The following is a 15,185-nucleotide window of genomic DNA, read 5'->3' on the forward strand; positions in this document are numbered from 1 at the left end:
TATTTAAGTTAGGGGGTGTTAGGGTTAGGATTAGACTTAGGTTTAGGGGTTAATAAATTTAATATAGTGGCGGCGAAGTTGGGGACGGCAGATTAGGGGTTAATAATATTTAACTAGAGTTTGCGAGGCAGGAGTTTGGCAGTTTAGGGGTTAATATGTGTATTATAATGGCGTCGACGTTGGGGGCAGCAGATTAGGGGTTAATAGTATAATGTAGGTGTCGGCGATGTCCGGAGCGGCAGATTAGGGGTTAATAAATATAATGTAGGTGTCGGCTATGTCAAGGGCGGCAGATTAGGGGTTAATAAGTGTAAGATTAGTGGTGTTTAGACTCGGGGTTCATGTTAGGGTGTTAGGTTTAAACATAACTTTTGTTTCCCCCTAGGAATCAATGGGGCTGCGTTACAGAGCTTTACGCTGCTTTTTTGCAGATGTTAGACTTTTTTTCAGCCAGCTATCCCCATTGATGTCTATGGGGAAATCGTGCACGAGCACGTAAAACCAGCTCATCGCTGACTTAAGCAGCGCTGGTATTGGAATGCAGTATGGAGCTCAATTTTGCTCTACGCTCACTTCTTCCCTTTTAACGCCGGGTTTATAAAAACCTGTAACACCAGCGCTATAGGTAAGTGAGCGGTGACAATAACTGGGCAAGTTAGTACTGCACCCCTCATAACGCAAAACTCGTAATCTAGCCGCAAATAAGCAAAACACTATGGGCCAGATTATGAGTGGCGCGTTTACAATTACGCACGAGCGAAAGGGGTTTTATTGAAGCTGTTTGCGCGCGGCAGGTTTATCACTTGTATTACAAGTTGAAAGTATATGTGAACGCATGAGCGCAATTGAGATCTGAGCTAGAATGATTACTGTCTCCTCAGAGCTCCGGTTAACTGTTTTGCAAAACAAAGAAGTGTCACAAAACACATCTAAATGCATTACAAAGTGCAGTTACACTAATAATAATAATAAAAAAAAAATGTAATAATGATTGCACAAAAAAAGGGCTCAAAGATATGAGGGCTCAGGTGTTAGAAAAAAAAAAGGCATGCAAAGGGCTTTAACATGTCTAAATATGTATATGTATTTATACGTGTGTGTGTGTATGTATATATATATATATATATATATATATATATATATATATATACTGTATGTATGTATGTGTATATATATATATATATATATATATATATATACATATGTGTGTGTGTGTATTATGTCTTTACAGACATACAGTATATACACATATAAACATAAATACATATGTATGCATATATAGACATATATAGAAGTTTATTGGAGCCCAATATTTCACATTCCAATCTTCTGCAGAATATGTTTTAGTATTTCTAAATAGATGTTCCTATATATTCCTATATATATATCTGTATAAGTATATACCTATATATATATATATATATATATATATATATATATATATATATATATATATATATATGCTTTTTACATGTGTTGGGTTAGCTCGCGAGCAAAAGCCTTAATTCTAGGGGAGTTAGCACTCGAGCGAAAACAGTAAATACCACTCAACTTGTAATCTGGCTCTTTATACATGAATACATACAACTATATGATCCTTTTTTCACCCATAAGGAGTCTGGATAAATAAATTCATTTTATTACACCCACACAAAAAAAAAAAAAAAGAAATGTGTATAAAAGTTTAGCAAAAAGTGACTCCAAAATTTATAGTGTACTAGTAAGCTTTTTTCTGGGACTAGTAGCATTTTGGGATAATTTTCAACCACTGATTATTAATATCTATCTATCATCTTTCTTTATATATTTTTTGTCTTGACACATTTCCTTTGTTTGCCCCCCACTTGAAAAATTTCTGTGGACACCCATGACTGTTGCTTTAAATTTAGCGCATCTGGCTTGGCGGGCTCAGAAGCTAATTGATAAATTCTTGAAGGAGGCCCCCCCCCAAACAGCCTTTTACTTTTCTTGTGCCTGATTCAGTTTCTGATCTAGTTTCTAAAAAAAATCTCAGTTATTCAGTTTGTTCCTTCTGCTAAATTCTAATCTATGTTTCCTCTTCCTTCTGTTAACACAGAGATTTGAGAAACTTTTCCCAAGGTGGATGCAGCCATTTCGCTTATGCCAGGCTTTCTACTATTCCTTTTGGAGGATAGCTCCCCTTTTAAAGATCCATTAGATAGAATAGATAGTTTTATTAGGATATCTTTCACCTTGCAGGTTTTATGTTTAGACCTTTTGTCGGTGTGGCCTGTACTGTTGTTTGTTGTGACAACCTTTCAAATCTTGTTTCTGGAGAAACAACTCTGGATAAGATTCAGGATCACACATCCTGAGGACAGCAAATGACATTAATGCTAAAATGCTGCTTTAGCTAGACAAGCTTTTTAGCTTAAATCTTGGTCTGATGTATGGTTTCTAAATGCAGATTGATCTCTCTTCCATTATAGGGTAAATCTTTGTTTGAGCCTATGCTGGATGCTACTTTTGCAACAGGAGTAAAGGGTAAGCTTAGATCTACAGGGTGTTTTTGTGTCTCTCAGCAATCTCAATATGAAATCTTCCTCCTTTGCCCAGAGTTCTGGGTTCTCCAAATATTCATGGAAGTCCATCCTTTCAAACAGATCAAAAAATCTATCCCAGCCTCTTAAGTCCACCTGAAGTTGCGCCCCTGTGCCAGGCCAGTTTTGTAGGGGACAGATTGAGAGGATGCTGGAGAGAGATTGTGTCCTGGATACCTGTTAGGGTATGGAGTAAGCTTTAGTTTAAAGTCTCCTCTAGAAAGATTCTTCCTCTCTCAAGTGCCTCAAGATTCTTTAAAGGTCCAAGCTTTTTTGGCATGTGTAAGAGATCTGGAATTGCTAAAGGGGGTTTACTCAAATCTCTTTTTGGCCTGTTTTGGATCTTAAAATCCTAAGCAAATTCCTGAAAGTTCCTACTTTAAAGTACACGAGAATTCTCATTTTATTGCAAGAGGGTCAGTTTTATGTCTTCCCTAGACTTAAAGGATGTTTTTTTACATATACCTATTAAAAGGGATCATGTAAGGTTCCTGAAATCCTAGACAGGCATTTTCAGTTTGTGGCCCTCCCTATTGGTCTAGTTAAAGCACCCGTAGTGTTTACAAAGGTACTTGGAGCTCTGTTATCTGTGGTTTTAGCTCAAGGAATCTCAGTAATTACTTAAAGGGACAGTCTACGCCAGAATTTTTATTGTTTTAAAAGATAGATAATCCCTTTTTCTTCTGTTATGTGTGATCAGTCCACGGGTCATCATTACTTCTGGGATATAACTCCTCCCCAACAGGAAATGCAAGAGGATTCACCCAGCAGAGCTGCATATAGCTCCTCCCCTCTACGTCAGTCCCAGTCATTCTCTTGCACCCAACGACTAGATAGGATGTGTGAGAGGACTATGGTGATTATACTTAGTTTTTATGACTTCAATCAAAAGTTTGTTATTTTACAATAGCACCGGAGCGTGTTATTACTTCTCTGGCAGAGTTTGAGGAAGAATCTACCAGAGTTTTTTACTATGATTTTAACCGGAGTAGTTAAGATCATATTGCTGTTCTCGGCCATCTGAGGGAGGTAAAAGCTTCAGATCAGGGGACAGCGGGCAGATGAATCTGCATTGAGGTATGTAGCAGTTTTTATTTTCTGAATGGAATTGATGAGAAAATCCTGCCATACCGTTATAATGTCATGTATGTATACACTTCAGTATTCTGGGGATGGTATTTCACCGGAACTACTCTGTTAAAAGTCACTAATCCTTTTAATAAGTATTTATCATGTTAAACGTTTTTGCTGGAATGTAGAATCGTTTACATTTCTGAGGTACTGAGTGAATAAATATTTGGGCATTATTTTCCACTTGGCAGTTGTTTGGTTTTAATTATGACAGTTTCGTTTCTCTTCACTGCTGTGTGTGAGGGGGAGGGGCCGTTTTTTGGCGCTCTTTGCTACGCATCAAAAAATTCCAGTCAGTTACTCTTATATTTCCTGCATGATCCGGTTCATCTCTGACAGATCTCAGGGGTCTTCAAACTTCTTTAGAGAGAGGTAGATTCTCTCAGCAGAGCTGTGAGAATTTTATATTGACTGTGAATAAAAACGTTGCTCTGTAATTTTTATGTCAAATTTAATTATTGTTATTTTTCTAATGGGAACAAACCTTTGCTAAAAGTTGTGTTGTTTTAAAGTTTGATGCTATAACTGTTTTTCAGTTCATTATTTCAACTGTCATTTAATCATTTAATCGTTTAGTACCTCTTTGAGGCACAGTACGTTTTTGCTAAAAAAGATTATAACCAAGTTGCAAGTTTATTGCTAGTGTGTTAAACATGTCTGACTCAGAGGAAGATATCTGTGTCATTTGTTCCAATGCCAAGGTGGAGCCCAATAGAAATTTATGTACTAACTGTATTGATGCTACTTTAAATAAAAGTCAATCTGTACAATTTGAACAAATTTCACCAAACAGCGAGGGGAGAGTTATGCCGACTAACTCACCTCACGCGGCAGTACCTGCATCTCCCGCCCGGGAGGTGCGTGATATTATGGCGCCTAGTACATCTGGGCGGCCATTACAGATAACATTACAAGATATGGCTACTGTTATGACTGAAGTTTTGTCTAAATTACCAGAACTAAGAGGCAAGCGTGATCACTCTGGGGTGAGAACAGAGTGCGCTGACAATACTAGGGCCATGTCTGATACTGCGTCACAGCTTGCAGAGCATGAGGACGGAGAGCTTCATTCTGTAGGTGACGGTTCTGATCCAAACAGATTGGATTCAGATATTTCAAATTTTAAATTTAAATTGGAGAACCTCCGTGTATTACTAGGGGAGGTCTTAGCAGCTCTCAATGATTGTAACACCGTTGCAATACCAGAGAAACTGTGTAGGTTGGATAAATACTTTGCGGTACCGGCGAGTACTGACGTGTTTCCTATACCTAAGAGACTAACTGAAATTGTTACTAAGGAGTGGGATAGACCCGGTGTGCCGTTCTCACCCCCTCCAATATTTAGAAAGATGTTTCCAATAGACACCACCACTCGGGACTTATGGCAAACGGTCCCTAAGGTGGAGGGAGCAGTTTCTACTTTAGCTAAGCGTACCACTATCCCGGTGGAGGATAGCTGTGCTTTTTCAGATCCAATGGATAAAAAATTAGAGGGTTACCTTAAGAAAATGTTTGTTCAACAAGGTTTTATATTGCAACCCCTTGCATGTATCGCGCCGATTACGGCTGCGGCAGCATTTTGGATTGAGTCTCTGGAAGAGAACCTTAGTTCATCTACGCTAGACGACATTACGGACAGGCTTAGAGTCCTTAAACTAGCTAATTCATTCATTTCGGAGGCCGTAGTACATTTAACCAAACTTACGGCTAAGAACTCAGGATTCGCCATACAGGCACGTAGGGCGCTGTGGCTAAAATCCTGGTCAGCTGATGTTACTTCTAAGTCCAAATTACTTAATATACCTTTCAAGGGGCAGTCTTTATTTGGGCCCGGTTTGAAAGAAATTATCGCTGACATTACAGGAGGTAAGGGCCACGCCCTACCTCAAGACAAAGCCAAAGCTAAGGCTAGACAGTCTAATTTTCGTCCCTTTCGGAATTTCAAAACAGGAGCAGCATCAACCTCCATTGCACCAAAACAGGAGGGAGCTGTTGCTCGTTACAGGCAAGGCTGGAAGCCTAACCAGTCCTGGAACAAGAGCAAGCAGGCCAGGAAACCTGTTGCTGCCCCAAAGACAGCATGAACCGAGAGCCCCCGATCCGGGACCGGATCTAGTGGGGGGCAGACTTTCTCTCTTCGCCCAGGCCTGGGCAAGAGATGTTCAGGATCCCTGGGCGCTAGAGATCATATCTCAGGGATACCTTCTAGACTTCAAATTATCTCCCCCAAGAGGGAGATTTCATCTGTCAAGGTTGTCAACAAACCTGATAAAGAAAGAAGCGTTTCTACGCTGTGTACAAGATCTGTTATTAATGGGAGTGATCCATCCGGTTCCGCGGTCGGAACAAGGACAAGGGTTCTACTCAAACCTGTTTGTGGTTCCCAAAAAAGAGGGAACTTTCAGGCCAATCTTAGATTTAAAGATTCTAAACAAATTCCTAAGAGTTCCATCGTTCAAAATGGAAACTATTCGGACAATCTTACCCATGATCCAAAAGGGTCAGTACATGACCACAGTGGATTTAAAAGATGCTTACCTTCACATACCGATTCACAAAGATCATCACCGGTATCTAAGGTTTGCCTTCTTAGACAGGCACTACCAGTTTGTAGCTCTTCCATTCGGATTGGCTACGGCTCCAAGAATCTTCACAAAGGTTCTGGGTGCTCTTCTGGCGGTACTAAGACCGCGAGGGATTTCGGTAGCTCCGTACCTAGACGACATTCTAATACAAGCTTCAAGCTTTCAAACTGCCAAGTCTCATACAGAGTTAGTTCTGGCATTTCTAAGGTCGCATGGATGGAAAGTGAACGAAAAGAAGAGTTCTCTTTTTCCTCTCACAAGAGTTCCATTCTTGGGGACTCTTATAGATTCTGTAGAAATGAAGATTTACCTGACAGAAGACAGGTTAACAAAGCTTCAAAATGCATGCCGTGTCCTTCATTCCATTCAACACCCGTCAGTAGCTCAATGCATGGAGGTGATCGGCTTAATGGTAGCGGCAATGGACATAGTACCTTTTGCACGCCTACACCTCAGACCGCTGCAATTGTGCATGCTAAGTCAGTGGAATGGGGATTACTCAGATTTGTCCCCTACTCTGAATCTGAATCAAGAGACCAGAAATTCTCTTCTATGGTGGCTTTATCGGCCACACCTGTCCAGGGGGATGCCATTCAGCAGGCCAGACTGGACAATTGTAACAACAGACGCCAGCCTACTAGGTTGGGGCGCTGTCTGGAATTCTCTGAAGGCTCAGGGACTATGGAATCAGGAGGAGAGTCTCCTTCCAATAAACATTCTGGAATTGAGAGCAGTTCTCAATGCCCTTCTGGCTTGGCCCCAATTAACAACTCGGGGGTTCATCAGGTTTCAGTCGGACAACATCACGACTGTAGCTTACATCAACCATCAGGGAGGGACAAGAAGCTCCCTAGCAATGATGGAAGTATCAAAGATAATTCGCTGGGCAGAGTCTCACTCTTGCCACCTGTCAGCAATCCACATCCCGGGAGTGGAGAACTGGGAGGCGGATTTCTTGAGTCGCCAAACTTTTCATCCGGGGGAGTGGGAACTTCATCCGGAGGTCTTTGCCCAAATACTTCGACGTTGGGGCAAACCAGAGATAGATCTCATGGCGTCTCGCCAGAACGCCAAACTTCCTCTCTACGGGTCCAGATCCAGGGATCCGGGAGCGGTTCTGATAGATGCTTTGACAGCACCTTGGAACTTCGGGATGGCTTATGTGTTTCCACCCTTCCCGCTGCTTCCTCGATTGATTGCCAAAATCAAACAGGAGAGAGCATCAGTGATTCTAATAGCGCCTGCATGGCCACGCAGGACTTGGTATGCAGATCTAGTGGACATGTCATCCTGTCCGCCTTGGTCTCTACCTCTAAGACAGGACCTTCTGATACAGGGTCCATTCAAACATCAAAATCTAACTTCTCTGAAGCTGACTGCTTGGAAATTGAACGCTTGATTTTATCAAAACGTGGTTTTTCTGAGTCGGTTATTGATACCCTGATACAGGCTAGGAAGCCTGTTACCAGAAGGATTTACCATAAAATATGGCGTAAATACCTATACTGGTGCGAATCCAAAGGTTACTCCTGGAGTAAGGTTAGGATCGCTAGGATATTGTCCTTTCTACAAGAAGGTTTAGAGAAGGGTCTATCAGCTAGTTCATTAAAGGGACAGATTTCAGCTCTGTCCATCTTGTTACACAGGCGTCTGTCAGAAAACCCAGACGTCCAGGCCTTTTGTCAGGCTTTAGCTAGGATCAAGCCTGTGTTTAAAGCTGTTGCTCCGCCATGGAGTTTAAACTTAGTTCTTAAAGTTTTACAGGGTGTTCCGTTTGAACCCCTTCATTCCATTGATATAAAATTGTTATCTTGGAAAGTTCTGTTTTTAATGGCTATTTCCTCGGCTCGAAGAGTCTCTGAGTTATCAGCCTTACATTGTGATTCTCCTTATCTGATTTTTCACTCAGACAAGGTAGTTCTGCGTACTAAACCTGGGTTCTTACCTAAGGTAGTCACTAACAGGAATATCAATCAAGAGATTGTTGTTCCATCCTTGTGTCCAAATCCTTCTTCAAAGAAGGAACGTCTTCTACACAATCTGGATGTAGTTCGTGCCCTCAAGTTCTACTTGCAGGCAACTAAAGATTTTCGCCAAACTTCTTCCCTGTTTGTTGTTTATTCTGGACAGAGGAGAGGTCAAAAAGCTTCTGCTACCTCTCTCTCTTTTTGGCTTCGTAGCATAATACGTTTAGCCTATGAGACTGCTGGACAGCAGCCTCCTGAAAGAATTACAGCTCACTCCACTAGAGCTGTGGCTTCCACTTGGGCCTTTAAGAATGAGGCCTCTGTTGAACAGATTTGCAAGGCTGCAACTTGGTCTTCGCTTCATACTTTTTCCAAATTTTACAAATTTGACACTTTTGCTTCTTCGGAGGCTATTTTTGGGAGAAAGGTTCTTCAGGCAGTGGTTCCTTCTGTATAATGAGCCTGCCTATCCCTCCCGTCATCCGTGTACTTTTGCTTTGGTATTGGTATCCCAGAAGTAATGATGACCCGTGGACTGATCACACATAACAGAAGAAAACATAATTTATGCTTACCTGATAAATTCCTTTCTTCTGTTGTGTGATCAGTCCACGGCCCGCCCTGTTTTAAGGCAGGTAAATATCTTTTAAATTATACTCCAGTCACCACTTCACCCTTGGTTACTCCTTTCTCGTTGATTCTTGGTCGAATGACTGGGACTGACGTAGAGGGGAGGAGCTATATGCAGCTCTGCTGGGTGAATCCTCTTGCATTTCCTGTTGGGGAGGAGTTATATCCCAGAAGTAATGATGACCCGTGGACTGATCACACAACAGAAGAAAGGAATTTATCAGGTAAGCATAAATTATGTTATTACCCATTTCCCAGTTTTGCATAATCAACACAGTTATAATAATATACTATTAACCTCTGTGATTATCTTGTATCTAAGCCTCTGCAAACTGCCCCTTTTTTCAGTTCTTTTGACAGACTTGCAGTCTAGCCAATCAGTGCCTGCTCCCAGATTACTTCACGTGCACGAGCACAGTGTTATCTATATGAAATATGTGAACTAACACCCTCTAGTGGTGAAAAACTGTTAAAATGCAATCTGAAAGAGGTGGGCTTCAAGGTCTAAGAAATTAGCATATGAACCTCCTAGGTTAAGTTTTCAACTAAGAATACCAAGAGAACAAAGCAAAATTGGTGATAAAAGTAAATTGGAAAAGTGTTTAAAATTACATGCTCTATCTGAATCATGAAAGTTTATTTTGGCCTAGACTGTCCCTTTAACATGATAACCTTTTTGTTCAGGCCCCCGCTTTTCAACTGGCTGTGTTTTACACTGAGATGGTTCTTCAGTTGCTTCAGAGTCATGGTTAGAAAATAAACGTTATAAAGATTTCCTTAATTCTGCATACCTGTGTCTCTTTTCTGGTGTTCATTATTGATTCAATGACTATGCACCTGTCTCTGACAGACCAGGGCAGACTAAAGCTTTATCAGACCTGCTCTTCTTATACTGAATCCTGCATGAAAGGTATGGGTCTCATGGAAGCTGCCTCAGATTTAGTTCTATTTACCAGATTTTATCTTTGGGATCTCCAGTTCCAGAAGCGGCATCAATTGAATTGGGACCACGAGAATTTGTCTCATAGGATCCTGTTACATAACAGGACAAGACAGCCCCTAACTTGGTGGCAGACTAACCATTCTTTGGTTCTGGGGGCCTCTTTTATTTGACCAGAGAGGGTAATAACTTCTACAGATGCCAAAATGTTAGGTTGGAGCACAGTCTGGGGGTCTTAGAGAGTGCAGGTATTGTGGGCTCCTCAGGAGGAGAGCTTACCCATAAAATTTTGGAACTCCATGTAATCTTCAGTGCTGTCCAGAGCAGGCCTGACCGCAGACAGGAATCTTTTCATCGATTCCAGTCAGACATTGTCACAGCAGTGACCTACATCAATCATCAAGGAGGGGCTTGCAGTTACTTAGCAACAAGGGAATTGTCCTGCACCATTATTTGGGTAGAATCTTATCATTGCAAGATTTCTGCCATCCACGTTCTGGGTTCTGGTTTTGAATAATTGGGAGGCAGTTGCCAGTCTCTTCACCCAGGAGAGTGGTCTCTAAATCAGGAAGTTTTCGACTAGATTGTGAGAAATTGGGGTTTACCAGAGATAGATTTCATGGCCTCTTATTTGAATCACAAACTTCCCCAGTATTGTGTTAGGTCTCTGGACCCTTGGGCGAATGGGCTCACTCGTCATTCAACTGGATTTACATCTTTCCTCCATATGTGTTGCTATCTGGAGCGATAGAATCAAACAGGAACAAGCCTCAGTAATTTTGATTGCTCCAGCATGGCCTTGCAGGATTTTGTTTTGTGGCTATTTCTTCTGCCGGAAGGATTTCTGCGCTTTCAGCTTTGTCGCGCAAGCCTCCTTCTCTGATTTTCCATCAAAATAGTTATTCATTTCTTCCTAAGTTAGTATCTACAGCTACTTTTTATCAGGAAATTGGTGTTTCCTTCTTTTTGCTCTTAGGAACATCTTCTCTTTTTGTTCATTTTTCTGGGCCCTACAAAGAACATAAATCTACTTCTGTTACTTCCTGTCTTAAAGCGGTAATTTGTAAGGCATATTTTGTTTCAGGAAATACTCCCCCTGAGCGCATTACTGCTCATTCTAGTAGAACTGTTGCAACTTATTGGGCCTTTCATAATAAAGTTTCTATTGATCAGATTTGCAAGGCAAATACTTGATCTTTTTTGCACACTTTTTCAAAGTTTTATCTCTGATGTATATCTTTTTTTTCTGAGGCTGCTTTTGGTCAGTAATGTAAATATAAACAGAAAAAGAGGCAATCTGCTAGGAACGAACAATAGCTCAGAGGCTTGTTCTATGACCTGATCAATTCATCAGTAATGTACCTGTCTTCACTGTTTGTCTCCTCTATTCCATGGTAATCTTGTGGACTTTACTACTTGGGTAAAGATTGCCACAAGATGACTCGTGGACTTTCACCATCTTATGAAAGAAAACAAAATTTATGCTTACCTGATAAACTAATTTCTTTCATGATGGTGAGAGTCCTCAGGCCCCATTCTTTCTTTTTGTTTAGATTGTGTCAGTACTTGTTTTGTCCTTCTCTTTTGCCCCGCTGTATCATTCCTGCTTTTCTATTTTCCGCCATCTACTTGACTATATGTATTACTGAGGATCATGGGTAGTGGAAGGGATTTAAAGTGCTGGTGTGTTGGGATATCTTTTGCCTCCACCTAGTGGTCAGGAAGGAAATTCCCACATGTGTTTACTCGTGGACTCTCACCATTATGAAAAATTAATTTATCAGATAAGCATTAATTTTGGGTTTTTTTTCTTTGCTGGGCCTATATATGTTACAGGGCAAACAACAAAGTTTTTACAGGATAAGTATAATCCTCTTAATTATATATTGAATACAAAACCATACAAACTTTCCTGTGTTTTTTTTTTTAATAACACATTCAGGTTAACAACATACCAGGGTATACAACAATTACGTTTTTTTAATACTATTTACCTGTTTATTTAAAATGATAGTGTACGGTATATGACCTCACCTGTGGCCTATAAATAAACTGTGGTTCTTGGCAATCAGCTCTGGGTCTTTCTCTTTTCCATTACATATCCCACCAATGCACACTGCAGCATGTCCTAAAACAAAATAGCATCAGTAATAGGAGTCCCTCAGGGTATAAAGTTGGGCCAGGACATTTATCTGTTTATAGCAATATAAAACTCCTATTTGAAATGCACAGAATTCTATTCTAAATATAGCTAGAAATAGTTTTGCACATTGGGGCCAATTTATTAAAGTGCGAGCGGACATTATACAATGTAGCGTATCATGTCCGCCGCACATCAATAAATGCTGACAGCATACGCTGTCGGCATTTATCATTGCACAAGCAGTTCTTGTGAACTGCTTGTGCAATGCCGCCCCCTGCAGATTTGCGGCCAATTGGCCGCTAGCAGGGGGTGTCAATCAGCCCAATTGTATAGGATCGGGCAAGTTGATGGCCTCAGAGCAGACGGACAAGTTATGGAGCAGCGGTCTTTAGACCACTGCTTCATAACTGCTGTTTCCAGCAAGCCTGAAGGCTCGTGCGGAAACAGGGGCATCAAGCTCCATTCTAGGCTTGGTAATTCGGCCCCAATGAGTTAATGTAAACATAATGTAGCTAGTATGATTTGTTAACAGATTTTTAATAACTCACAGTGCACTGCTGAGCATAGGGAAGTAGAGTGCGTGTATGTGTCGTCATGTGCGTGCTGAAAGCAGATATGAAATCACTGTATTACTGCTGCCACTAGGTGATAAAGAAGATAAGAAGGTACATGTGTATAACCTATACTTCATCTTTGGCACTTTCAGAGTTTGACTATATTTTTAATGTTTAATATTGAATGCACAACTATAATATTAAAATGCTTTTTTTTTCAATTATTAGAGGTAGCTACTTATATGCAGCTGGTTTGACTTGTCACAAATAAAGTGTATCAATAGTATTATGACCGCAACAATAGTAAACTAATTTTCATACCGTTGTATCTATATTTTATTTACGCAGTTACATGAGGTTGAGTGGAAGAAAAATGTGTGCATTATACCTAATTATTTACTCCCTATACTGTGAGATTGGCACTGGTAGTCTGTGAAATGTACCAAACCCAGGATTATGAAATCTAGAAAGAGAATTATTTTTAAACATGTATATTATGAAGTTGGTTTAATGAAATACTGGGCCCACATAGTTTAGTATAATTTATACTTGGATGACCCTGTAACTTTTATTTACGTTATCTTTTTTTTAACAATAAGACTTCACAAGGCTTAAAAGCTGGTATTAAATTAAAGTGGGCATTACAAGGTTATCGTGGATGTAGAGTATTGCACTAATGGCATGTAATTGTATAGTAATATAATTGTTGCTCCGTAAGTATGGGCTTGCAAAAGCTAATAGCAACAACCTCTCATGAAACCATTTTTACATAGAAATGCAACTGCTTCCCTTAAATATAGATACAAGGATCACACTAAATATTGTGTTCTACAAACAATACCAGCATTGTATTTGCCAATATAACCATGTCATGTGAAAGATGATGCTACAGCACTAATCACTTCTGTTGTTTGTAACAGGTTAAGAAAGAACTTAAAATCATTCATAATTGTTCATCCATCATGGTTCATCAGGACAATTTTAGCACTGACAAGGCCTTTTATAAGGTAATCATTATAATGCAAATAATATAATATTCTTTCAGTTGTATCCAAAGTAAAAACAATGTCTTTTATTTACGTCTTTTACATGTTTCTTTAACTTATCTTGCCTATGAAACAATTAGTACGTTTATGGATGTATTTAGAACAATACTGCTCATATAAAATGCTTTAACGTAGTTGCCCCATGATTATTTTGCTGTATAGTAAATATGAATAAAGTGTTTTACGTGATTTTTAAAAATGTAAAGAATGTTATTGGAGAATGTTACATTAAGGTAATAAATACATGGGCAAAAAACAAAAATATGTTGGCAAAATATATTTGAGCGAGAATTTTTACTTCAGTTTAGTGAAGTTTGTTTCCTACTTTATAAGAGATTTTAAAATTAGGCTTCATAAACTAATATAACTGTGTTATAATGATTTACTGGAAAGAACTCTATCACCTTAATGACTGTTGGTCATCACATAGGCCTCTATTTATCAAAGTCTGGCGGACCTGATCCGACAGTGCGGATCAGGTCCGCCAGACCTCGCAGAATACGGAGAGCAATACGCTGTCCATATTCAGCATTGCACCAGCAGCTCACAAGAGCTGCTGGTGCAACGCCGCCCCCTGCAGAATCACGGCCAATCGGCCGCCAGCAGGGGGGTGTCAATCAACCCAATCGTACTCTGGTGTACTCGTACGCTGCAGGCTCGCCAGAAACACGGGGCCTCAAGCTCTATCCGGAGCTTGATAGATAGGCCCCATAGCCTTAACCACCTCTCACATTTCCTCTTCTGTTGAGTCATGACATATATTATGTGTCATATATTAGCAAAATGTATATATACTGACATGTAGAATGGGGAAGCCTGCTACAGACAATGGGCAAATTCCAATCATAAAGGGACAGTAAAGTCATAATTAGACATTCATGATTCAGATAAAACATACAATTTTAAACTTCTATTATTTAATTTGCTTCTTACTCTTGTTATCCTTTGTTGAAGGGTTTATATAGGTAAGCTCAGGAGCAGCAAAGCACCTGTGTGCTAGCTGCTGATTGGTGGCTGCATACACATGTCTTTTGTCATTGGCTCATCCCATGTATTTGCTGCTGCTTCAACAAATAATATCAAGAGAATCAAATTTGATAATAGAAGTAAACTGGAAAGTTGATTAAAATTGTATGTTTTATCTGATTCATGAAAGAAAATATTTGGGTTTTATGTCCCTTTAATGAATAGTGCACATGCTTTCATGGTTCAGTAAACCACTTTCCAGTTCTGTGACATCACAAGCAGTATGATTAGTTTCATTCTCAGTACTTTTTAACCCTTTCAGTCAGTGGCGTCACTAGGGTTGGTGTCACCCGGTGCGGTAACTTATGGTGTCACCCCCCCCCCCGTAATGTTTTTGATGACTCTCAACACATTTTGGATAGAAAAAGTGTATAAACCATCACCATACCAGATACCGTCACAATTTTACACAACTTTCTAATTTATTTATATTAATACATTTGCTTAATGTTCTTGGTATCCTTTGTTTAAAGAGCAGCAATGCACTTACTAGAAGCTAGCTGAACACATAGGATGAGCCAATGACAAGAGGCATATATCTGCAGCCACCAATCAACAGCTAGTTTCTAGTAGTGCACTGCTGCTCCTAAGCCTATCTAGGT

General features: G+C 40.0%; 1 protein-coding gene across 1 annotated transcript in view; it reads left to right on the top strand.

Annotated features, from left to right (window-relative positions):
* Window positions 1-15,185, top strand: part of PRUNE2 (prune homolog 2 with BCH domain) — a 185,282-nt gene that overhangs the window by 141,730 nt on the left and 28,367 nt on the right. The window contains exon 6 of the mRNA XM_053702485.1: window positions 13,432-13,518. Coding sequence (XP_053558460.1) covers window positions 13,432-13,518 — 87 coding nt within the window. The remainder of the gene's footprint in view (window positions 1-13,431; window positions 13,519-15,185) is intronic.

The sequence above is a fragment of the Bombina bombina genome, chromosome 2 (genome assembly GCF_027579735.1).
Source record: "Bombina bombina isolate aBomBom1 chromosome 2, aBomBom1.pri, whole genome shotgun sequence".
NCBI lineage: Eukaryota > Metazoa > Chordata > Amphibia > Anura > Bombinatoridae > Bombina > Bombina bombina.